Source organism: Notothenia rossii (assembly GCF_949606895.1).
Source record: "Notothenia rossii genome assembly, chromosome: 5".
Taxonomy (NCBI): Eukaryota; Metazoa; Chordata; class Actinopteri; order Perciformes; family Nototheniidae; genus Notothenia; species Notothenia rossii.
Genome location: NC_136903.1, coordinates 39,100,154 through 39,127,731, shown reverse-complemented (window position 1 = coordinate 39,127,731; position 27,578 = coordinate 39,100,154). Strand labels below are relative to the sequence as shown.

Sequence of the window (27,578 nt, the reverse complement as noted above, 5' to 3'; positions counted from 1 at the left end):
ATGTATTGCGTGTGCCAGGTGTGATCAATGTGGGGGGATGGGCACATAAGAGCAGGAAATGTGTCAAATTGTTCTGTGTGTGTTTGAGTGCCAGGTGTGATTCACATGGGGGGATTGGGCACGTAAGGGGGGGGACGGGACACGCATCTAGAGTGTGTGTGTGTTTCTGTGTGTGTTTCTGGGGCGGGGCGGGGGGGGGGGACACATCTAGAGTGTGTGTGTGTGTGTTTCTGTGTGTGTTTTATCTGATCCGGATGGTTACTAATTCCTTTTCTTTATGGCAGTCATTGTTGACCGGGAACACCATGGGTGTTACAAAGTTGACTAAATCATCCAAAATGCAATGAAAGTGGTGATCATCAGCAATATATGTTCAAATGTCTACTGTGAAGGATATTATAAAGCCTTAATGTAATCGAATGTAAAACAAAAAAGTTATGATGTACTAAATCGGGAAGAATACTCACTCGCATGAGTTAAAGCATAACCAAGTCAACTTTATTAACCATGTACAGTTAGAGACCGAACAAAGAAGAGAAGCAGTAAAGAGTGTACATATATAAAAAAAGGATAATATTACAACAACAAAAAATCTCCTAAACTTATCTTACTTGTGGTGTGTATTCCAAGGGCAAGTGGTTCAAAATCATTTAAAAAAAGAAATCACAATTTTAACTTGTAGCATGACTTCCTCTGGACTTTATAACACAGCAGTCCTGAGAAAGTGTACTCATTGGCATGGATGTATACAGTATATGTGTGTGTATACATGTAAAGAAATGTACTGTATTTGTGTATTCTTAAGACAAGTATATAATAGGTTCTGATCTGAGTACAAGTTCTGTTCCTGGCATATCATCTGAAAAAACAAAAGAAAAAGGTCACAGAGCAGCCTCCAGTAGGTACACAATAAAATCAAACAAATCCACAAAGGTAATATTTTATGTGATAAGGTGTAAGGGTTTAGCATTTTGTCTTTAAATGCAACATGAAGACTGCAGGCATTTTAAAAACTATACTAAAAAGAACAGATAACTATATGAGTCTTAAGAAAACCACAAGGGATTTTGTTTTTTGATCTTACATATAGCATTATTAACAACATCATCATATGAAAATAAACATTATACCTCTTGGAAAAGTATAGTAAAAGGTTGGAACACATCACTATTACTGACTTTGATTTGACTCCGATGTGGACTGTAGATCATTTGAGAGTATCAGAGGGGGAATGTTTTGTTGTTGAGGAAGCAGTTATGTATAATATTATAGTGGAATATTCCAAAAATAAATTCAGAGACACAGCTGACTTGGCTAAGTCCTCCAAACATTTAACTTTCCAGGGAGAAAGGAACAGGAATAATTCTTGTTTTTGATGAATCGTCCCTTTACACACAGGGTTCAGCTCTATGACAACATCCATCACTTGAATCACTATATTAAACACCTTTGTAATCACGGTGGCCTATAGAGTTGTAGACGCCAATTAGGCTTTGCATAATGTCTTTTATTAATGGGAAACACACACTGCATGGAATCCTTTCTGCTGTTGCATTATACGCATTTCCCTGCAGTTTCTATGACCTCAAACACAGCATTATTACAACACTGCTCACTGTACACACACACACACACACACACACACACACACACACACACACACACACACACACACACACACACACACACACACACACACACACACACACACACACACACACACACACACACACACACACACACACACACACACACACACACACACACACACACACACACACACACACACACACACACACACACACACACACACACGGAAAACCTGCCTGAAGGCCCGGCCTCGCCCACATTTAAGGTGGACATTTTTTTTATTGGACTTGCTTCCATGGGGGCATATCTTTCCCTTTAATTTACGCTGACTACACAGTGCTTGAGTCCAAAATAAAGGGGAGCTGCTGTAGTTGATCAGCTGTTTTACACCAGTATAGGTAAATGTTTGTTTTACTTTTTAGCAGTGAAATAAGGAAATAAAACGGAACATATATAACTCAAAATAAAAATGCTGCTGGGGCAGTGAAAACACAGGAAAAGCCACAGGTGAATTAATTGTTCTATATATGTTGGATATTTGGATAATTACAAAATAAATTAACAAAGATGACGTTCTTGCCTGCCGATTGGATAATTTCCCCATCACAAGATCTGCTTACTGGTGCCCCACTTTGTTTTGTTATTTCACCGCTACAATTAGCTTTTGATTGATCTCCCTGCTGGAGTGAAAACTGCTCCATAAAAGAGGAATGTCCTGAAGACAGTTATGAGACAGGAAGCATTACAGCAAACATTTTTTTAAAAATACAAAAACGTTGGAAAAAGGACAATAAGTTTGGTAAGTTATGGTCATTTATTCCAAAGACATATTTGCTAAAAAGTGAAACTGACCAAATAGCAATAACACGTAAGTATTAAGCTCTTCAGTAACAGAGGTTTCTTGACTGGCCTTACATGTAGTCATTACCAGGTTAGTCTATCTGCCAGCTCTTAGAGTCCTAGAGTGACCCCGGAGAAGTTGGGAACCCCAAACGTTTTATGATAATGTATAGTTCAGGTCCCCAGCACATAGAAACTGCTGGATGCTAACTTGCATGTTGGGCAATTTGCGCAATGTTACATTAATTAGCAATAATTAATGAGGATGTTGAGTCAATTTCTGACGTCCAGGTGGACTGATTTTGATTAATTTTGGGTCGATTTGAAAGTTTTAAGGGGCTAAAAACTGCCACTTATGATCCTGAAAAGTCAGAAATTGATTCAACATCCTCAATAACCTCCAAAACCACACCAAAATTGACCAAGCCATCTTTTATCTATGTCTGCATAAACTAATGAATGCAACTGATGTCTATGTGCAAATTGCACAACATATGCAGGTTAGCATCCGGCAGTTTCTATGTGCTATACATTTCTGACATAAAACTTTGGGGTACTCAATATTTCCGGGTTCACAGTGCTGGCAAATAGACTTGTAGTATTCCACTTTTAAAAGATTTGCTGATTATTTTGACTTTCTATGAACGGGCCTTATTCCCACCTGACTCCCCCCCGCTCCCGACGCAGTTCCCTTCACTCACATACACTCTCCCTTCTCTTAACACACTCTTATGAGGTCTTTATGACAGAGTGCTTGAATACAGTACAGTGTGTTATGTTGTTTTTGGGAAGAATTAAAGAAGAGAGACAGTACGTCTACCTGAAGATCTATGGAATATCTAGAGAACATACACTACTACATGTGAGCAGATGGCTATGGGTGGTCCCTGCCACGTGTCGTACTGTAGCTCAGAGGAAGGGTCTCGTCTTTGTCAGGAAATATAGGAAAATAGAATTTCACAAAAACTTGCATTCCCCATGGAAACAAGAAGTTTCAACAGGTACGGTAACCCTGCTGAGAGACGAGTGTGTGTGTGTCTTCCATCCGTCACAAGTGGTACATGTTAAATGTAGCATAGAGGGATGATGTGGAAAAAAAATCTGTTTGTGTGTGTGTGTGTGTGTGTGTGTTTGGAGGGCCACAGTACATGTGAACTTCAGAGGGGATGAAGGAAAACCGAGTTTGTTTAAAAGTGAAGAATCGTTCTCTTCAGAAGATCTTTCCTTTCTTCTTGTTTTTCTCCATCGTCCTGTGTGGGGAACAAGAAAAGGAATGTTACAATCTTGTACAAAACAGGGAGAAACGTTATTGAGCTTTACGTGTTGATCTTCAACCAAATCTTTACAAAATATAAATACATTTATTTATTTTTGGTCAAATTCTATGCACATTTCTTTGGCCAGTATTTTGACCCCAACACTTAAAGAAATGAATACATTGCCTTCGCACTCACCATAATAAAAGGGGAGAATAACGTGATTAATTATATTGATTTGGTCTAGATCTGCCATATAATATATTAGAAACCTTTGATAGAAACAGCTGTGTGCATGACATAAATGACCCCTCTTTATTTGTGAGGCCATGTTTGATCTTGTATTATTGTGTACATAGTGGCCACAGTGTTGCTGTTTGTTACCTTGGAGCAGTGTGTTGTAGTGTGAATGCAAAGAGGAGGATTTGACTGTCAGTGTGACTTTAGCATTCATTCAAAAACAAGATTTCAATAAATTCATGCTGATGGTGATCTCTACAGGAAGTGCTCCTTATGACTATGTATCCAAGATGATTTGGTAACCATGGTAACACCACAACAGTGCAGGGATTTTCTCAGAGTGAAAACAAGTTCAAACAGAGTGTGTCGTGTCTGTAGTGAGCTCAACATAGAATGGCAGTTTCTCTGTAAAAAGTGCATCCATAAAATGATGGTATGGATTCTATCTGTCATAGTCTATGATGTATAAGGCTTGGGGGGAGTCTGGCCTAATAATGCTAATAATAAATATAGCTTTGTACAACATACGTAAGATGAATGAGTGAAATAGTAGTAGTGAGACTGACTTGGAGGCGTCCAGCTTCTGCTGTTCCAGGATCCTCTGCTGAGCCTCCCAGTGGAGCTTCTCGTCATCGAACACCCGCTTCTTCTCCTCCAGCTCTTTGTACTGCGCCTCCAGGTTCCTCTTCATCTGCTCGTGGCGTCGCTCCAGCTGAGGGACGAACATCACAGTTACTCTCAAGTTGTATTCCCCCTTCAATAGCACACAATACAGGTCTCTTCCTCCTTTTCACACTCTTATTTGATACTCCTCTCATCCCTTTATCTTCTTTGCGGCCACATTTTCTTTTCTCTACAGCTGTTCATTACATCTATAGACTGCAGTTTATTTGTAGCCAACATTCATTCGAAAGATTCTACAGTCGATGCATCCATTTGAAGGTCCAGATTCATTCATTATTGCATTTTTTCACCCTGGCAAATGTACTGAGAATGTCTGCTTATGCTGTCTGCTTCATCCTAATGACTTGCCAGCCAGTCAGTATGAAATGCACAGTCAATAGAGTATACTGTGGAGAAATTTAATGTTTGCATAAATACTGTTTCATGGGCAATTCAAAGATATTTAACATTGTAGTAGTTATGACAACTGGAGTTTGCCTGGATTAGCAGCTGTTTTACAATAAATCATTGGGTATAAAGGCTTTTTGGGAACATCAAATCATGCAGTCTTCTGAAAGCCACAGTGCGGCGCTGCAGGTACAACACGATGGGGAAGGCTAATGTTGCTACATATACATTTAAACACCACAGAGATTGTTATTACTTATAACAGCAATTATATTCACCAAGAATTTCATAATTGTCATATTTCTTAATTCATAAGAATACAGGGTGCTTGATGTGAAAGACAGGTGCTAATTATTTTTGACATAAGGTGCCTCTCACTTCGGTTAAATGGAATCCTTGCTTCGTTTCCTTGCGTCTAGTCCCTCCCACCAGGGAAGCATGGAGAGACGCAAGGAAACCACGAGAAGCAGGGAAATTAGTTTTAAGAGCAATGGAACGTCCTCTCCTCCGGAGCGTCACGTGAAGCGACGTCCGTTTGTGATGACACCGCACAACTGATCGTCTGACAGCAGCCAGATCAGCGCATGCGCTCCATCGTCCAATCAGTGAGCGATACACAGTAAGGGGGCGTGGCGAGTGTCAGAGGATTTCACCGGAGGATGGTCTGGTAGCTCCTTGATCATCGCTCCTCCGTTATCGCTCCTCGGGCACAAATAAGGCCACTGGGACGCTACTCAAGATGGCGCATACAAATCAACTTCCGGTGAGACCGAGCCCGAGGAGCGAGGAAATTAAAAATAAGAGAAGTGAAACGCACCCATAGAAACTGCTAACTAGGCTAAAGAGATTCATGACTCAAAAATGCTAGGCTATTTGTTCTACTGTTACATAGTTGAAATGCAGGTTACTAATTGTTAAGCGTTTTGGAGCTGGTGTGATGTAGGTACAACACTGCAGACTCAAAGAATGACGTGAATTTAGAATAAACATATGAAATGCATACAAAAAGTTTATAACAATAAGTTCAAACAAACAGGAGCAATCTAAATCACAACCACCTCACAGTCTCTGTCTTCTTACTAAATACTGTAATCAGGGTTCTTACACCTTTTCCAAAGTCAAATTCAAGCATTTTCAAGGTGCATTTTCAAGCTTTTCAAGCAGCGTACAGCTGTTGTAAATTACATATTTATATGCACATACTTATACTCAAATGATTATTTCCCTACCTCACATTAAATCAGATGTTCTTTATGCTATAAACAACCAAATGTGTGTTTCGTAATAGCATTCTACATAAGGATGAAAAATTAAAGATAAGAAAACAAAGTTTAATATTGTAAAATGAGTGACCCATATCATATATAGTAGACTGGGCATCCCATATAACCTGGCTGAGCCAATATAAAACAATCAGCCAACTAACTTTTCAATAAAAATTGTATTAACATTTTTGAGGTCCTTTTAGGGTGGCAGTAAACATACGGCTCTCCAAGGTTAGGAAAAAACCATTGAAACACAAAGCTGATATAAAAAAAAGCATGTGCAGAGATCCTCTTTCTGTGTAAGAGTTTTGGAGGTTTCCAGGGAATTTTTTTCAGAATATGAAACTTTTATTGCCAAAATCTCCCGATAAATACATGTTTGAAGCTTGTAAAGGGAAGATGACAGCTCTCCCTCGCACTAATGCTTTTACGTAGCGATGCTCCCCCCTCCCTCCCGCTGACATTATGAATGTATGGCGTATAGTAATCATAGATAACACGGCAGGGTCCATTACAGTTTGTTTTCATCTGATTTCAAATAAACAAAGTCTTGGCTTACAGAATATTAAATATTAAATTAAATATGATAAATACAACTTTGAAGTTTGTAACGGCATAATTACAAGCGGAGAACGGAGTAACTTTACGTCAAAGCAGGCATAACAACAGCCGGTGTTTCTCGTGAGTGTTTTCCCCGGGAAACTAACACAATACACACAAACGCAAAGATACGCAAACACACACACACACAGGGTATATGCAGGAATCCTGAGGTCAAATGTAATACCTTTTAAGACCTTTTTTAAGACCCTTTCCATACATTTTAAGACCTCATCGCAACTTTGAGTTCTAACCGGTTACATTGGCTACACACTTTACCTCACATTTACTATATTGATTGTAAGATAGCACAACTAAACAGAGTGCAGAGAGACTACTGAAGCCTCCTCTCCACATGAACTTCAACCTCTCTGTGAAGGTCAGGTTTAATGCAGTATGCTGCTTTGTTGCTTCTGTAGACTCTGTGCTCTTTCATTCCAGTAAAATTCCTCAGAAACCATTAGAAACCAGTATTTGACCAATAAACAAAACAATTGACAAAACTTTGAACTATGAAATATGTTAAACTTTGGTGAGCTTCAGCGGGGTAATGCCATATAGGAGCTCCCTCTCAAATACCCAGGGGTTAAATTGGGCTGGGGCTGTCCGGGGCTAAAGCCCTGGCACATAGGACGATGCTCTGATGTCATCACCCTCACACATTTGTCATATGTTTACAAAAGACAATAGCAGATCTCTGTGACCGGATATAGTTTGGCTTAGACCCCGGCCCCACGAGGACGCATACGGTAAAACGCATACGCAAACCTAAAAAAGTCTTCCGTTCACACGCATTCGATTCATTAATGTGTCCGTTCACACTAGACCGCTGGAAATGCTGGAAACGCTGTAGTACATATGTCAGGCCTGTAAGTGGCGCTGCTGCCGACACAAAATACACCAAAAGCAGCGAAGAAGACCCCGGAGCATGGTTGCCCTTCTGTTTATTCTCCGCGGTGGACGGCGTGTTCTCCTGCTGTATACCTCTCAGGTAGTCCACCAGCAGATGAAAAACACCCACCTCTCGGCCTCTTCCAAGGGACGAGGGAACCGTGCGGCAGAGTTTCCGTTAAAAAAAATGTTCCGCCGGTCAACATGTCTGTTAAAGTTTAAATCTTCCGTACAAAATTAGAAAAGTGCCGATCTGAGGTCTTCTTTGTTATTTATTGAGCTTTAAAACAAATTGATAACGACTCTGTTCTCTGTATAATAATATTTAATAAACGGTGCCTGCCTCTCTTTTCCTCCCCCTCTTCTGACAGCCCAGCAGCAGCAGGAGACGTGGGGAGAGGGAGGCGGGCTATTTCATCTTTATCAGAAAATGATCATATAGGGCTTACACACGGAGCCGTTGGACCCCCAGAGCGTTGCGTATGCCGGTCTACTCACCTTGGGACCCCCCCCACAGATCGGAGCAAGGCAACGAAACTTAAAATAAGAAGCAGCATTTTTACGGCGCGCTATGCATGGGGCCGCCTTGAGGGGGTTTCCCGACATGTCGTTTCAGTAAATTAAAGGGTGTTTCATGTTGTCGTTGCTGTGAACCTTCTTAATACCTTGGAAAATGCCGTTTAATACTTTTTAATAGCCTTAATTTTCGCTAAATTGATTTATCAACTTTTAATACTTTTTAAGACCCCGCAGACACCCTGACACACTCGCGAGCTTCCCTCAGACCAGTAATACAAACGAAAATATGTTTCCTCCGTTAGAAAGCTAGGAATATCCTCTTTCCAACAGTGTATAACTCAAAATGTGTCTTCGGGTCAATGTGACTGATTTCGATGGAGCAAGTTTAGGCACGAAAAATACTACCAGTAGAAATACATTGCTTTTATGTGCTTCATCCTCTGAAAACCACAGGATGGCGACTGTCGCACATACTGACATAGGTACGCTCCTTTTTATTATTGTCACCTGCATATAGCAATTATCCCACATCGAGTTCGCTAACGTTACTAGCTTAAACAAACGTAACATGCAACGTTAGCCTAATCCAAAATGCTCTACTACGGCTTACCTTTCATATGGCTCGTCAGGGCAGACTCTCCCATCGCGAATAATTGAAATTCTTTGTGGCAAACTGTGCAGAAGGCGAATCGTTGGGTTGATCCTCGTTTTAGCCACAGCTTGTATTTCTTTTCGGATAGCCAACGCTCGTTAAAACAGCAACCTCCTGGCATACTGTCATTCTCTCATTAGAATGCCCAGGTCACACAAATAAAACACTTGCAGGTCGCGCGCATAGCGCGGGAAGGCCGGAGCGGAGCTGTTTTATGTAGAAGCGAAGCAACTAAGCTCGCTCCGACTTCTTTATTTTCTTTTAATCTAAAAAGCGAACTATTCAGTCAGACAGCAATTTATTGTAAAAGTAAAGCATTTACAATTTCAAGCACTTTATCTCAAATCCAAGCACCATTCCCAAAATTCAAGCACTTTTCAAGTCATGAAAACACCTCGTAAAAATTCAAGCATTTTCAAGGATTTCAAGCACCCGTACGAACCCTGTGTAATGTTCAACTGTCGAAACACAATACTGTACCCGGGGCACAGAGCAGAAGTTCAGGAGAACACGATGAGCTGAGGCTCTGACAGTTTGGATGCAGCTCGTCAGACAGGATGCTGTTTCTTAACCTGGTGTGTGATGTGAGGAGCATCAGCTGTGAGCCCCACATGCTGCTACAGCTGTCTGAGAGCCTCCCTCTGCTCATTCTCTCATTCATTCTAAAGATCTTAATAGTTACCTGATAAATACATGTATTTGTTGACCTTTAAACTGTATACTACACCTTATATAGGCCTTGTACTTCAGGGTTTAGTGGAGCATGCGCGTGAGCTGCGAGCACCAGAGCCTCGCAGCGGCGAAACTGAGGCTCCGTGGTAAACTGTGGTAACATGAAGGGCCGTTTAGGAGCCGAAAGAGCCGGCGCTTTAAGAGAGCCGAGCCAAATGATCCAGTTCACTAATGTAAAAATACAGTATCTATAAGGGACGGCTCAAGTCAAAATTCAAAACAACCACCCCCCTGCTCTCGGGGTGGACGCCCTCTCAGCCCTGGTCTGGCGGAAACACTGATTCTCGTAAACCTGAAGATGTTAATACAGCCCTTTAAACCTTTTGGTAAAGAATTCCACAGTTTAACGCAAACTACAGAGACACACAACTGAGGCTTGAAGTTACATTTCCTTCTATGTTGCTCATCCTCTGAATTCAAATCAAATACTTTTTGTATATTTTCTGGTAGTATTCTGTTTCAATGTTTAGGGCCCATTCATGTGCACAATGGTATAGAGACCAACAATGAAGGTAAGGGATAGTCTTTCCTCGCCTCCCAGCCCCCCTGGCTGCAGGAGAGTCATTTGGCTTTGAGATGTTCATCAATGGACTCATGGTGGACACCGTTGTGAATGGAGACAATGAAAATATTTACAATATCCACACACACACACACACACACACACACACACACACACACACACACACACACACACACACACACACACACACACACACACACACACACACACACACACACACACACACACACACACACACACACACACACACACACACACACACACACACACACACACACACACACACACACACACACACACACACACACCCTCAGACCCACCTCAGCCTCCGAGTCCTTCAGTTTCTGCTTCTTCTCCTTCACCTTCATCTCAAACACCTGCTCCATCTCTGCCTCCATCTTCTTCATCTTCATCACGTGCTCCCTGCGCTCTTCCTCCATCTGGGCCAGGGGGCTCCTGTGGACCAGAGCAAAGAGAGGGGTCAGATCTTTCTTAAGTAAAGCAGTGACACCAAGCTGTGAAGTCATGTGTTCTCCATCATTGAAATGAGGATGGTATTATTGAAGTTCTGAGGCGTACTTGGTGAGCTGTCCCTTGGTCTTGGTGGTGTCCACTCCATTACAGGTGACAGCAGCCAGTTTCTTACTGCGGTAGTTTTCATAATGGAAGTTGTTGGTGACGTCCTTGAGGTCCTGCATATGCGTCCTATAGAAGGGGGAGAAAATAAACCAATCAGGTACAGGAGGTCTGCAGGAGGCTGGAGAGAAAATAGAAACAGAACTCCAGAAGAAATATTATTTTTTTTTATAAGGGGACCAAATTCTGGGACAATATATTGAGGGGACATTTACATTGTTACAGGAAAAGCGAAGATAGAAAACAAAAATGAAACACTATTGAATAAAGGGCATGGACATTAGATTTCAAATAAAAAATGTAAAAGTTATTCCAATTTACACACAAGTGTTATTGCAGAACAGTGGTGTCGTCGTCTTTGGGTATAAAAAAATAACAAGTTAGCCTCAAGTTGCCTTCATGAGATTCAAGTTTTTTAACTGGGTATGAAACTCAATTGAATATGTATGCCTCTCTATGATCTACATAAGAAAACGAGAGCATCAGTGAGAATATTGGCTATAAAGTGATTTTGTTCTTAATGCCAGTTCTCGTGTCCAATCCCCTGCAGATCAGTTCTTTTTCTAAATGCAGACCGGAAGAGCCCATGGTCACATGCACAGGTGACGATTCACAGTCACTAGAACTCAAGTCAGGTTTTGATGTTATTGTTGGAGGTTTAGCTAACACAGCAGCAGGATAAACAGACAGAAAAACTGGTTTCTGTTACTGCAATATATTGCAAGACGTGCTTTTTACATTAATGGATGAGTTGGTGGCTAAAGCTACGTTTTTTTCACTATCATGTTATTAAATCCAAGCAGCCAAAAATAGATGCATTACACTATTGCGTAACATTCTGAAAACAACTACGTTTGAATGAAAAACTATCTGCGTCCCTCTTCACTTCCTCCTAAAACAAACGCAGAAGTGAATTTTCTCCCTGGCCATGTTTATGTTTATTACGGATCCCCATTAGCTTTTGCTCTTGACAAAAGCTACTCTTCCTGGGGTCCGACACTTAAAAAAATACAACAATAATACAACAATAATACAGCAACATTCAAGACATAAGTCCTGACATCATTAACAACATCACCAACAATTTCCAACATCATCAACAATCTCATCCACTTTCAATATCAATCTCAACCAAGGATGAGTGCACTCGACACCCACCAGTACAAAGCATGAGATCAAATTCAATTAGGGTTCACAGCTCACAAGGGTACATGGTCATTAGCAGATGGCCCTTCAATCTCTTCTTGAAAGAGGCTCTGGACTCTATTTCAGCAAGGTAGTTTGGCAATGATTTCCATTCCTTTATAGCTCTATAAGACACAGAAGATTTCAGAAGATTTGTCCTGGGTTTAGGTGCCAGTAGATGGCCTGATGTAGCTTGTTTAGTCTTATGGTCATGCTCATCTCTTGTGTAAACTATTTGATCATAAAAATACAGTGTTTTTTTGCAAAATTGGATTTAAAAAAAAAAGGTGATAACACTAGATTGCAGACGTTTCTCAACCGGAAGCCATGATAGGTTTCTATGCATAACTCCAATATGAGTGTGCTTCAAACAGTGGAGAGCTAGTCTGGCAGCCTGGTTTTGAGCTATTTGTAATTTCTGTAAATGTGTTTTTGCTGCTGATGACCATATGACTGGACAGTACTCAAGATGTGACAAAACCAGAGACTGAATGACTTGTTTCAAAGTGGTTGGTGTTACATACTTTGTACATTTTCTCGCCACAGCTATGCTCCTTCCCATTTTAGTTACAATACTGTCAATTTGCTTTGTCCACCGTAAACCAGAATCAAGAACAATGCCAAGCAACTTAGTCTCGTTGACTCGTTGCTCTAAACTTTTATTAAAAATGTGACTTGTGGCTTGGATATGTATTTGGCCGTCATTTTGAGCAGTTTACCATCCAAGTTGTCAATCCCAGGAGATTTACCATCGGACAAATGTAAAAGCATATTTTCAACCTATTCTTCTGAAACATTGTGGAATTCAAACATGCACTGCTTTTCCCTCATGATACAATCTGATGTGATGTGACACTGTGTCCTCGACTGCACCCATGGCATTCCTCAGCTTATCTACTTTATTTGTAAAATAATCATTAAAATGATTTGCAATATCTGCTGGCTTGGTAATGAATTTACCCTCAGTTTCTATAAAGGAAGGATGCATGTTTGAGTTCCTCCCCATTATGTTATTCAATATTTTCCATAATTTCTTTCCATCATTCATAGAATCACTGATTTCCTGCATGTAGTATTCCCTCTTTCTACATTTATTCAATTTGGTTACCTCATTTCTTAGTTTACAGTAATGTTGTTCGTCACATAGAGAACCTGTTCTGTCTGCAGTTTTTTTAGCATCATCTCGTTGGATCATTAAACTTCTCATCTCGTCATTCAACCAAGGTGCACACTTTGACCGGGCAGACCATTTTCTCATAGGAACATGCTGATCGGCAATCCCCATGAAAGACTTCATAAATACTCCCAGTGCTTTTTCTGGGTTTTCCTCATGGCAAACATCAAACCATTGCACATTATTTACCTCCTCTACACATTGTCCCTGATGAAACCCCTTATAAGAACTTCTATAATTTATCTTGGAGCCAGCCTTAGGTATTTTGGTCTTGCGTACTATAGCAACTAGATTATGATCACTAAAGCCAACTGTGAGTGACAACACAGTGCGGTGCAGTGCTCTGGCCTGTTAGTATAGATGTGGTCAATGCAGGTCGTTGTAATAGCCCCATGTGTATTTGCAGCCCTTCTGGTTGGTGATGTTATTACCTGAGTCATATTACACATTTTGGCAGCTAATGCAATCTTGTTCCACATGGAGCATTGATATTCAGGTCTCCCATGAAATATATTTCGCTATTACACTCAGCTGTATTATCTACCATTTCACAAATACCATCTAGATAGTTTGAATTGGCACTCGGTGGCCTATAACAGCATCCAATCAATATGGGTTTTACATTTGGCAATTGTATTTTTAACCATAAAGCTTCTATTTTATTTTTCATTAGGTCATATCGTACTTTAGCTGGAATATGATTTTGTACATAGATCCAAACTCCGCCACCATTCTTATCTGGATCCTTTCTGAACAGATTGTAACCATGCATTGCAACCTCTGAATCATCAACAGATGAGTCCAGGTGTGATTCTGAGATAGCCAGTATGTGTATATTATTTGATTCTACCAAATGGCAGAGTTCATGCACCTTATTCCTCAAACTACACACATTCAAGTGAGCAAGTAACATTCCCTTCTTTGGCAGATTAACAGAATGTGACATTATTGTCATGTGGTCATAATTAGTTCAGATCAGATATACCTTAAAAGTCCAGTGATACAATTAGGCTGTGGGGGGCGGATTATCAGCTTGTCATGCCTCAGGAAGGCATATAGTGGAACTACAATTTTGTGTCACGTATTTCCATTGGTTCCATAAAAACACTTTTCCTCTAGACTGGGAAAGAGATGTCTGTAAATCAGCCTATACATTTTTTGAGGTAAATCGACTTCTCAGGGAGAACATTTGAATGGCCCCCATTTTGATCATTAGATCCCAAAAGTAGTAACATTTAGCTGAATCATAGATATTTTCTCTCTATTCATTTGACAATGGGAGCGCCAAAATCAACACAAAATGAACGTTGCCCTAGCTGCTTGGAGTTAAGCAGGAATGTTGAACAGAACGTGGACTCACCGGATCAGCATGTTGCGCAGCACGGTGAAGTCACAGTGCTCCCCGTTCTCCACTGAAGCACACGGGGGGTGGGGGGGCAGAGAGGGAGGGAGGGAGACACAGACATCAAACATTAGTCTACATGAACTCTTCTCTAGACATAATCAGAATAATTATTTTCTGGTCTCAAGGTGCTAAATAACTGCAATAACCAGATTAACTGTGTAAATAACTGTCAGCTGCTAGTCACTGGCTGTGTTCATAGTCCAAGCATAAACTATATATATCGTTTTTGGTGAGTAAAATCAACAACAGTTGTTTGTGTTATTTACATAATAGATCAAATTAATTGTACTTACAATATCAAAAACAATATACAAAATATGTGCAAAGCATCACCAAGTTAAACTTCATGATATGAATCTCTATGGAAACCACATTGTACACAAACACACACTCAGTATGTATGGTTCACACATTCATCAGTTATAAGGAGGAGGTATTAAGAGAAGTGACAGTAAATGAAGGTATAGTAGAGTATGAGTTATTGTACAGCAATAAGAGCAAAGAGACGCCAGGCCATGATCACATAGGACTTTAAAAAGGCAAACCAGGTGAGTAAACCTGAGAGGAGGCTGATACAGAGAGCATGTCTGCCCTCTGGTGCGTTCACACTGGACCCATAATTTATTTTTATGTTAAGCTTAATTTGGTTTATCTTCACATGTCCAAAAACAATTCGCTGTTGTGTCTGGATTCATAACGTCATCCTTGACGCGCGCGCGCACACGCACACACACACATTTCCCAGCTTATCTATCTTGTTTCCTACACTGTATAACCTCAAAGGCATATTTTGCTGTAGTTTTATTGAAATATCAAAAGGGATGCAGAAATAAGCAAAACACTTTTTGAAATGCTTGCTTTCTCAATGGAGATTGGCTCGATCAGGGCGAGGCTGAGCTAAGTCATGTGACATAAAGCAGTGACTTTACTTGTCATACAATAGCCTCGATTTTCGGCGTGTAGGAATACTCTGTTACAAGTTGAAGTCCTACATTCAAAAGGTTACTCATGGAAAGTACAAAAGTATTGGTATCAAAATATACTCAAGTAATCATTGTGCAGATTATTCCATTTCAGAATAATAGATATGATATGTTTTATAATGATTGATCATGAAAGTGTTCTCAAAGCTGGTGAAGGTGCAGCTAGTTTGAATGACTTTGTATACTGCAGGGTAGCTTGTGGATTTACTCCAGGTGGAACTAAAGTCTGATTTAACACTTGTTTATATTTCACATCTGTAAAGTAACTAAAGGTATTAAATAAATAGCGTAAAATAGAGTAAAAGTACACAGTAACAAAAACTGGAAATACTCAAGTAGAGTATCTCAAAATTGTACTTAAGTACAGTACTCAGTTACTTTACACCACTGGTTGGTTCATCAGTACAAGAGAGTCTCTTGTAATTACAGATACAGTAGTCATTCAGAAGAGAAAAATAAAAACGCCTGCTATCGGATCATAGCCTTTCACTGTTTGACGCCACATAGTTAGGACAAACAGTTATTGGTCAGACAACAGTAAACAGAACTATTCTCATGTCAACATGGTTCAGTTAGATGGCTGTGAGTTTTCATCTTAACAACAAAGACATGGTTACACGGTCAGATGTGCTTTTGGAAAAGATGAACTGCTGCTGAGGATGTGTGTGGTGGATCCAGCCTCCTCTTCATCAAACACGCTGCTCCTGATTGGTTAGCCTCCTGCCTGCTGGCAGTCAATCATCATCAGGGATTCAGGAGGATACCTTACCATTGATGAAACTTATGTTGTCCCGCCCCTTGGCCTCCCAAGCCAGCCATTGACCTTCTGTCTCTTCTAGAGGAGGAAGCTCTGACGGAGGGGAGGGGTACGGTTTTTCAGTTACTGTCTGCGCCCTGCGGGGGGGCTAAATCTGGGTCTGGAGCAGCTGGGTTTGTTTTGGCTCAGACCTGGCCCAGATTTGGCCCAGATCAACACCATAACCTGCATGTGTCCAAACTGACTGACTAAGTAGGACTTGTAGAGGGTGGTGGTTGGAGGGGGGGTGTTATCTGAGGATCTACGCATGACCAGCCGGGGGTGCAAGTGAAGGAGCTAAGTGGGGTCAATGGTCGTAGGAAAAGAAAGGTTTTAAAATATAGTATACAGCATCTTATTTGTTGATGGATGGCAGAAAATACCTGATGGACACAAAAATCGTTTTAGCTTTTAATTGTCAATCTTGGTCTTCGATATACATTTCTCTGAGTCCATCAGGTGTTTTGAGCCTGAGCGCTGGATCTATGAGCAGTGTGTGTTGAGGCCATGATGATGAACTGCATTGGTTTAATGAATCAAGAGCACACACCTGGTTCAGCATCTTTCTATATTAAAAGTCTCACATAAACATATGCTAATGTGTGAGAATTCATAAAATAACACGTGATTTGATTTAACTGAGCCGTAACATGTCCCTATTGAAAAACGCTAGCTCACCATTAAATGAATCTTTAAGCAATGCGTAATGAGGGTGGATCCCAGTCCTTGGTCCAGTGATACAGCTACGCCTGTACAGTCCTCAGTCTGCACCATGACAACATGTGGTGAAGCAAGACTGATCAACGGTACAACAGAGTGCCATTATACCATAGGAGCAAAGCAGGGAACCACAGCAGCGTTGGAGAGTATTGTAGCTTCAGCACCAAACAGCCTCTAGTTTTCTCCATGACTATTCAGCATCAGACCTGGGCCAACAAGCCAGTGTGTGAAGGCTTTACACCTGCTGACAACACCAGGCACATTTTGTGTGACCAAATGCACCTAGCAGGATCACTGAATTGTATTATAACCTTGGCCATCAAGACTACAAGGACATATTACTTTAAACTCCTAACTAAAGTTGATTACCGAGATCTGGGAACACAGTTAACCCTAACCACAAAAGAGACTCTGATGCAGCAAGAAAAAGTCGTACGTCAGATTTCAACAAACCCTCAGGTGAGCAAAACATTTGAAAAATAAGACAAATGGTAAAATCATGCCACACTGCACATGCAGGTAAGTGCTTTAGCTTTTTACTTAGCATCTATCCATAGAAAGTGGGCTAGATAGTCTGGATGAAATATTGGTTTGTTCACAACCTGCTTAGGAGTGTTTGCTGCATCAGAAATTCATGTCGTGTGATGTCATCATGTTCCCAAATATCAGTAATTACTATGAGAGTAACTGATAGAAAGGTCAGTCAAAGCTATCCAAACATGTTCCATATTGTTATGGATTGGAGTTATCCTTTGAAACAATACAGTGAGGTTTTGTTACAGATTTACAATCAGATTCAGTGCTGGAAAACAAAGACAACAAACAGAATCATTCATGTGTCTCTGGTAGATTACAAGAAATCCTGCCCCACGCTAACACAACCACTATTATAACAAACAATAGGAAGAGTAGAGATTGTCTAAATATCTTGTTTGTGACCAATATAAGTACTAAGGGAGACATTGTACCATTCCAACATTTTAAAATACTTGTAAGTGCTCTCTGATAGACAAACTATGCAAAACTGTTTTAAAATTACCCCTGCATAAGTTAGATTTGGAATTTTTATCTGCTTACATATATGCCAATATCAATTTGTCTAGGAATAACTACAAGAAGTTGATAATAGAGTGGTACTTTTGCACCATTCGAGCTCCCTCGTCTCAAATTCAATGGGTTTTTGGTTAGAGGCCTGAAATAAGTAGTACATAAGCTTAATAGATTTTAATGTTGTGTTCTACGACATGAACTACGTCAGTAAATACCAAACTGGAGAATGTAAGAATCTTCTTTGTGTTGTAAAAACAGCAGTTTCTGGCAAATGAATCTGCTAAACGTCATCACATAAAAAATGAACCGCCTTTAGCTTAGCGGTGGTGACGTCATATAACTGCGATGTCGCTTGTTTATAGCCTAATGTTAGCATTTTACTTCTGGCGATTGCATTTACACCATAACAATCATAAAGTGGTGATTATCTTGCTGAACAAAACGTTTAAGTATCATAAACGTGTGTTTTCCACAGATAATTTTTTCTACAATATTCCATAATCCAATGGAAACCCCATTGCTTTTTGTCGAGGGAGCCCTTGTGATGCCAACTACGAGTCTCCCTATATAAATACGTCATCACTGCTCCACTCTATAGTACGTGGCTCATATATGTGTAAGGCCCTTAAATTACGCCAAATTATTTAAGGATGGCCATGTACTGCTGTTCAGTGAATGGATGTAAATGAAGGCCATTGGGACAATATAATACCAAACTGGCAGAATCTCAGCTGTTGTGTATAGTCTTAGTACCATCCCATTTAAAAATGAACCCATCAACATCAGCTACTTGAGTTATCTTTGAACTATTAAATAAACTATTAATAGTTGCTGCTAGCCTTAGCGTTCATTGGACTAGGCTAGCTGTAGAGGCTAATTCAGCAGAGAGCACTGGGGCCAACATTCTACTGAGAACACATGAAGAGTTTTGATGTCTATGTTTAGAAAATATATATAATATTCACATTCACGTTTCAATATATCCATGTGCACAAATATGTCCAAATACGATGTGTTTTTGGTACTTAAGCCCAGGTCTGATTAGAGCATTGGTTTGACCATCAGCCTAATGATGAGACAGCACAGCAACAGAAAAAGTGGAGGGAAGGGGAGGGGGGGGGGGGGGGGAGTTTGGAGGACACTGAGGAGGACGAGAAAGAGGAGGGCGGGGGGGGGGCGGAATGAGGCTGAAATTAAGAGAAAGATGGTTTGGTTTACCAAAAATGCCCTCTGTCAGTCATGGAAAAGTATAGACAGAAAAAAAAGGGAGAAAGAAAGAATGAAAAAGTGAGGGACTGATCAACGGTCAACTACAGATCAACAACTCCACTCAGATATACACAGCACATCAGAGGAAATTAAAGAAACAGTCAGGGCAACAGCAGTTCATCAGAGCTGGTAGTGACACTGTCAGTTCTTTAAACAACATATCCCATAATGCACTACCTACATTCTTTTCAGAGTCCTTTTCGAGGCTGAAGACCCACAATACCAAAGATCCATGTGTTTTCATGTTGAGTGAAGACAAGTGGGTGACTAAGGTAACTTCAAACCTGGCTTTAGGGACATGTCTCCCTCATGTATTTACCACATTTGAACAAATTGAGTAAACCATCTTACCAAGGCATTTTCTTTACCTTGGGAACAGATCACAAACATATCAAATAAAACACAATTGTCGATGAATAATCTATTCCACAAGCTTAAGGCTGATTTTGCAATGTCTCGTCGTCACTGTTAATCTCACAAACTGAAAAAACAACAATATAACAGTCATTGAGAAGTGATCCTCAAATGCTGGTATCTTCCACCGAGACTCAAAGCCTCAAAAAGCAATCTGATGTAAAAGGTTTAACAAACATTACACAGCTAACTAATTGTGTCATGTACAAAGCTGTACCTCTCAAGTGTTGTCTTGGTACTACCTTATTCAATTGATGGTTCAAATCAGAGTATTCATTGTTGTTTGACTTATAAATTCAACAATATTCTTTGTTCTCGCTAAAATAAATATTTATTTCAATACTAATTAAATGAAACTCCAGCAGGTGTGTTACGATTATGTGCTATGCGGCAATAAAACACTTAATATCTACTTTCTCTACTTTTCTACTAACAGGTTGCATTTTGACATCAATTAATTTCCAGTAAAGGATGAATATGTACTCTATTACCTGGTAGTGACTACATTCAGTGGATACAGGGGGCATTGTAAAACACTGCGTCTCTCACTCTCAGCTATATCATGCTTAATTCTTCATGATAGAGATAACACTGTTATATCTATTTGATCTTAAACACAAAACCTTTGTAAAGCCAATTTGCTTCAGTCTTCCTTTCTAATTTGTCATTGTCTGAATAAGGTGCGAACAGAAATAAAGTACAGAATCATTTCTCGATACAAACTATCAAAGTGTGCACACCCATTTCCTGGTTCATGATCTAGTCTGACCACAACATGGAGGAAGTGTCTCGCCAGGTTCAGGACCAGAGTGAACCTACCTTCCGCCACGCCCCATGGGTACTGGCGACCTCTGACCTTCTTGCCGTTCACCTCGATCACCACGTTGCTGCCGACCACTGCCAGTGGCATCTTCTCCTGGGGGGGGGGGGGGGGGGGGGTGGTGGAAATAACTTGACTTCACTGGGAACAATACACTGCTTCCTGCATTATGGATGTTGCAATGACACTTCTTTGTTTTTCAATGTTTGATTGGTTACTTCCTGTGGCTACTGACCATACCTGGCCTCAGGAAAACCAGAAAATAATACAAATGTATGTGGAGCAGTTTACAGTATACTGCAATAGAGCAGCAGGGTTTACAATGCTGGATGGTGCAATTGTGCTATTTATGTTACTATATTTCCTCCATTTTGGGCTATCTGTGTCATCTCACAGTTTCAAATGCTGCTGCGAGCAGGCCTTTAAATTATAGAAATGTCCCTAAGGGTCCACATTAATATGATGCGGATGAAATATTTTACCGTATATAGTACCATGTTTGCTATTTCCAGAGTTGATTGTGGCAGCGTTACATGAATGACAATACATAATGAAGATTCTTCAATGTGCTTGTCTGTAAAGATGATGGTCAGTATTGTAAAGAGGCTGCCTGGCATCGAGAAATGGGGCAGAAGTTGGATACAGCCTACAGGACAGACTGATATCTGGCTGTCTTCCTACTTAGATCAATCAGAAGGCCTTAAATCAGGTATCAAATTACTAACAAGACTGCATGCTCCATTACCTTAATCTTTCGGATGAGCTTGTTGTCCTCGTCATCCTCCGTGTCTGGGAATTCATAGATTTTGATCTTGTGCTCCTGGATCTCTTTCATTATCTGACAAAAGAAGAACATAATCAGAATAAAGATAACAAGTACACACCATTGGCCTGTCAAAATATAAAGATCAAACAAATATTCACATTTCTCCTTTAATTGTAAAATCCTTTTGTTTCTTTACCCATTGTTTGATTAGTTTGATTGATACCATTGATACCACATGTGCATACAGTTTGGAGCTAGGGAGGTGATTAGCTTAGCATAAAGGATGGAAGAAGGATGAAATGGCTATGCTCGACCACATTTAAAACATATGCCTACCAACAACTCGAAATCTCACTAATGAAGCGGCAGTAGTTTGTACTGTTTCTTTATAATATATGAACTCTCTCAAATGCATCATATCTTTAGCTTCCAGTATTCAATCTAAGCTAGGCTAAATGCCTAGCTCTAGCTCCAAACTTTACCCACAGAAATAAGAAGGTATCACATTTAAAATCTCATAAAGAAAGCTTGAATGCCTATTGTAGCATACTATGTTTATGCTTCTTATCCCATGAATGTGACACATACACACACACATAAACACCTGTTTCTTAAAGAGCTGGCACTCCTCTGGGGTTAGAGTATCGGCTTTTGCAATGAGAGGGATGACGTTGACTTTGTCATGGAGTCTCTTCATGAACTCAATGTCCAGCGGTTTCAGACTGAAGGGGAGACACAAAGAAAACATAAGAACTGAGTGAAGTCAACTGGTCCATTCCTGGCAACACCTGCGATCAATTCTACTTGTTCATTACATTTATGAGGATGAATCTAAAGTAATGCAGTTCAGTGGGTCACCAGCAGAGGGCCAACCACACCAGGACATTGCACATCGCCCACAGCAAAGACAGGAGCCAGATGAGAGGGACTTTCTGTCTCATACATTCTTCTTCTTTGGTGACAACTCATTGTTTTTTGTATGACTTGGCTGATGAGGGACTGTCTTTGTCATACTCCCATAGGCTCTTCTCTCTGAATGAATGACAGCTGGGACCAGTGCCCAGTTAAGCAGGCAGTGTGTAGTGCACAATGTGATAAAAGGATGTAAATATATGACTGTAGATAACTATTGGTAGCCAGATATGCGAATGAATGTAATTATTGTCAGTTATGCATGTTCAAGTGATCCATACTACAGTATATCTGGGCATAGTTTTGTTGTGTGAGTGTTTGTGAGCAATAAGTGTGTGAAGGGGATATTGAGATACTAACTCATCCCAGAAAGTCTTGTGCATATGGTAACCTGATAGTTATAATGAAGGTTATTGTGCAGTGCATCATCAGAGAAATCCTGCAGGGACCTAGATAAAGCAGGAGTCACAGTGTCTGGTGTAAAGAATGCCGGAGATACTGACTGTGGTGATCTCCAAATGTTATTACTTTTAGATTTAAACTATAAATCGTCTCTACACACTTACTGCATGCTGCACTCAGTGCTAGATTTTTTTACTGCCTTTTCACTGCAGCATCTTTGGGTATAAAACACCTTAACACGCACATCTTGAAAACACGAGCATGCAGTCTAATGCAGGACTTTTTCATTTAAAACTCTATAGCCACATACAAACCGTAATGCTGCAGCTGTTTTAGAGGATTCAACAGTTAGAAACTTTATTTTAGCAAATGTACTGAAGAGTTACAGGAAAGCTAAACCTGATACCAGATATATTTACCCAGAGAAACTAACTATTTCCTCAACATGTACTGGCAGTGTATCAATAGATAGCTTGAATGTTGAGTGGGGCGTGCTACAGGCATTTTATAAGTTCAAGAGCAGTGGAATTCAGAGAAGCTTAGTTAACTTACTCCATTATGCACTTTTAAATTAGAACGTGCAAAGCTGTGCGGAAAGCAATGTTAATTATTGAACATGTTTAATTGAACCAGACATTAACATGAACCTCCTTTAGGTTCCCAAGTCACTTTTAAGTAAAAGTCCCAAAACCAATGAGACCAGGAAGAAGAAACAAGAACTTGGGTGCTGTCCAATACATGTAAAGATAAGAACGGATATTAAACATGGCTAAATGTTCAGAGAAACCAGTCAAACTAGAAAATGCATTTCCTGCAGAAAATGCGTGTGAATGTTGTAAACTGTGAACATTTGTGGCTGAATTTAGCTGAAAATAAGAAAAAGCTGAATATGTTATTAGCTGAATGGTAGCTGCTTTTAGCTACAGAGACCAAGTAAGTGTGTTGGTGAACTTAGCGGAGAAATGCAGAAAAGTGAAATGATTTGAATCAAATTGTTCCAGCTCAAATGCATTGCAATGACTTTGTTGAATACTTGAAAGTGAAATGTTAAACTGGAAGAGTAGGAAAAATAGTGAAGAAGCTTAATATTTAAAAGAAAAGGTTTAAAAAAATGTATAAACAACAACATGTATAGCCTCAATGTCCTGAAATAGCTGAATAAGTTAATAGTTGAATGGTTTCTGTAGCTGAAAATAGGCTGAAGAAGTTAAATATCAGATGCAAGTAGTCATTAATTAATGTGTATTAAGAAGAGAAAAGAAAGTAAAAAGACTTGGGAAAGCAGCAGAATATTTTGACGGCAAACTTTTCGACTAAAGCCATACGTCACCAATAATGTATAAAATATGTGGAACATGTTGAAGTCTGTATGAAGTCTCCATCAGACAGAAGAAAATAGGCTGAGACAGTCTGTTAAAGTCCAGTGTGTTTGTCAGTGTTTGTTTCTGTGCTGAACACCTAATCATAACAAATAATCATAACACCTGTGTGGGCCCAGAGATCAAAGCTTTCAATCTGCCCAGCAACACCATGGCAACCAACTGCCACTGAGTGTCATTAAGAATGCTTTGAGGATTATATCTGACAATTTTGCCACCTGTTCAAAAACTATGGCTCCTATACAAAAATGACCAGAAAGTGAGCATCAGGGAACCCCAATGAACTGATATTGTTTTTTTGGGTTTTGTATGTAAAATGTGAAGATGTGAGCAGTTTGTCTAAAGTATACTTCTCTCTGCTCTGAAGAAAGTTCCGGACAAATTTAACATGGGAGTCTATTGGGAGCTAGGTTGACTTGTTGTCACTCAGATCACTATTGGGCCAGAACGGTGGGTCCGTTTGATATGATGAAGGCAATTGAGCAGGCCAGACTAATTATGCTCCTGAAATCTTTTGAAATCAAAGAGGATTTGAAGGTTCCTCCCATTGAGTTCCATGTTAAAAATATATAGTTTAAAAAGCTGAATATTTCAAAAAGTATAACATATTTTGAAAAAGTTGAAAGTTTCCCATCATGTGCTGAAAAGGCTGAATAGTTTGATATTTGAATGGTTTCTGTAACTGAAAGTATGCTGAAGTTATTGAGAGCCAAAATATTGGTTGAAAGAAGAAGAGGTAGAGGAAGAATAAAGATTTGAGGAACTATAGTGGAATGCTGTGGCACAGCATTCGCACTAATAAAGATTTGAAGAACTATAGGTGTTAACACACTAATTAACAGAAAGCATCAAGTCCACATCTTTTCTGGCTAATAAATGAATTACATTTTAGACACCTTGCATTCAGTGAATCCCTGCAGCATTATAAACTACAGAGATCACAATCTAAGTGGATCAAAGCTCTCCATAACTGAGCCGCAGTAGATGGGTGGATATGTGGAGACATCACTCCACATTTTAACCAAGGCGGGTGCTGCAGCAGTACTGACAAACAGGGAATGTTCTAGTGATGCCAAGGGAACACACACACTGTGAGATGAGAAAGTGTGTTTGTCTGAGATGAGAGGCTTGGCTGTGGGCTGCTCCACTCTGATTGGTCGATTCAGTGATGGAGAGCAGAACTCTACTGAGCATGATCAGAAATGGGTTATATGACACACACACACACACACACACACACACACACACACACACACACACACACACACACACACACACACACACACACACACACACACACACACACACACACACACACACACACACACACACACACACACACACACACACACACACACACACACACACACACACACACTTTTTTAAATCTGTACATGCGACATCTATTGCATGTCTGTCGGTCCTTGGAGAGGGATCCCTCCCCAAACGTTTTCCCTGATAATTATGGGCTTTCTTTCGGAGTGTTTCCTTGTGCACTACCTGCTCTCAGGACAGAGGATGCTGTATGCTGAACACACTGTACATTAGAATGACTGATAGAACGATGAAAGCACATTGGAAAAAAATGAGATTGATCTCTTATGTCATGTTTCAACAGGAAATACTGTAAATCAATTCTAAAGATAACAATTATCTTCATTATCGATTAATCTGCTGATTATTTTTTAGATTCATAGATTTATTGTTTGATCTATAAAAAGTTCAATTGTAAAAAAAATGGCCACCAGTTTCTTAATATCCAAGTTGATGTCTTTAAATATGTTGTTAGTCCAAAACCCAAAGGTATTTTTGCAAGAAAAACATGAATGGATAAGCTTAATATTTTACAGACATACTATTATGTGGGTTTAAAGTAAAATGACATGTTCAATATGGTTTAAATATTTTTAAAATAATGTTCTAGTTCCAACATGGCATTTACTTTTGGCACCGACATGTAGGGAAATGCAACTTTAAAAATGCCAAAAAGAGCATTTATCTTAAGAGCCTTATACTGTTGGGCCTTTGGTCATATTAACCTCATCTCATTACAACCTGATCTCATGCAGACCTACCCGTGTCCAGAGGGGGCGATGAAGTAGAGGCAGCAGTGCACTCTGTTGTCGGGCATGGATCTGCGGTTCACTCTGGACTCTGCGTTCAGGAAGTCCTCACACTTACTGTCAATGTAGTTAATGACTGGCTGCCAGCTGGGAGATAAGAGATATCAGTCAGAAAAACCAATCAGATGAGCATAAAGAACATTTGGATATACCTTGATGATGCGCCTACCAGTTGCTGTTATCCACTGCATCTCCAAACCCTGGAGTGTCCACAATTGTGAGTGTCAGTTGGACACCCCCCTCCTTTATCAGCACCTTGGACTGCTCCACCTGAAACAAAGAGACATAAACACGATTAAGTACAATACAAGTTTGAATCAAAACCTGTTCCTCACATCTAAATCTGAGTAAGTGCAGTGTTCTGTTTCAACACTGATTCAACAGTATATATTCAATTTATAATGCAGTACAACTTGCTAATGCGAACGTGCCCACACACAGTCACCCGCTAGTTTAATTATGTGACACTGACCTCTCCCACTCTGAGCACTGATGATACATCATGCACCCACACAGCCTGCTGGGAGATTCAGTTATACCAATATCAGTGTGTTTGTGTGTGAGGACACTCGAAGCCTGTGCTCCTGCCGCAGCTAAAACATATCATCCGTCGCAAACAGAAGCTAACCTGTTACGATGTACACTGACATTTAAACCCAGCACATACACAAAACATAACACTTAAAGTGTTTAGCCCATTCGACACTAATGCACCAGCACTCATTATGGTTTGTATCTGGATGGTTTATTGCACTCGTAAGTTGCTTTGGATAAAAGTGTCTGCTAATGGAATGTAATATGTGGAGCTGTGATGGTGCTATGGTAAAGGAGAAATGATTACCACTTTCTCACTATACAGGGTACTGAGTGCATACAGAACCTGTACCTCTAAAGTAAAGTACTCCTTGAACTAACATTGAGGGTGTTTCTCAATGTCAGTAAAGCTGCTCCAGAGCCACTATTTCAAGGATGCTATGTCATCAAGTGCCGCCGAAGGACTGTTCCAATCTCCAGCATACTTGGAATTCTACCGAGCCCGGCGTACTTTGTTTGGAGAAATTTCGAGGCTGCACATGTGTAGACTCCGCGGTCTTAAAATCCCCACAACGCTTTGCGCACGGACCAATTTCTCCAAATCTGTGCTGGAAAATGTAAGGCGGGGCCTCTCATATGACGCACACCTGCACACTTGCTAGCCTGTTCCACTCTTCGTTTTCCGAATGCCAGGAAGTATTCTTGCCTCGCTTCTGAAGCAAGTGACTCGGAAGACATGTGCTACCAAGCAAGCGTACTCGACATTGAGAAACACCCGAAGAGTGTTGGTAACATGCTTTTGAAGACCTTCTGGAGCCAATCTTTCATGGG

The 27,578-nt window shown here is 40.2% G+C and overlaps 1 protein-coding gene across 2 annotated transcripts in view; it reads right to left on the bottom strand.

Moving 5' to 3' along the window:
• Positions 1–476: 476 nt before the first annotated feature.
• Positions 477–27,578, bottom strand: part of LOC307041950 (septin-7-like) — an 86,139-nt gene continuing 59,037 nt past the window's right edge. For both annotated transcript variants that reach the window (XM_079685565.1, XM_079685564.1), the window contains exons 4-13: positions 26,383–26,483; positions 26,166–26,300; positions 22,002–22,119; positions 21,377–21,469; positions 20,631–20,727; positions 14,535–14,586; positions 10,759–10,884; positions 10,500–10,635; positions 4,493–4,638; positions 477–3,680 (exon numbers count right to left, since the gene is read on the bottom strand). In XM_079685565.1, coding sequence (XP_079541691.1) covers positions 3,641–3,680; positions 4,493–4,638; positions 10,500–10,635; positions 10,759–10,884; positions 14,535–14,586; positions 20,631–20,727; positions 21,377–21,469; positions 22,002–22,119; positions 26,166–26,300; positions 26,383–26,483 — 1,044 coding nt within the window. In that variant the 3' untranslated portion in view covers positions 477–3,640. The remainder of the gene's footprint in view (positions 3,681–4,492; positions 4,639–10,499; positions 10,636–10,758; positions 10,885–14,534; positions 14,587–20,630; positions 20,728–21,376; positions 21,470–22,001; positions 22,120–26,165; positions 26,301–26,382; positions 26,484–27,578) is intronic.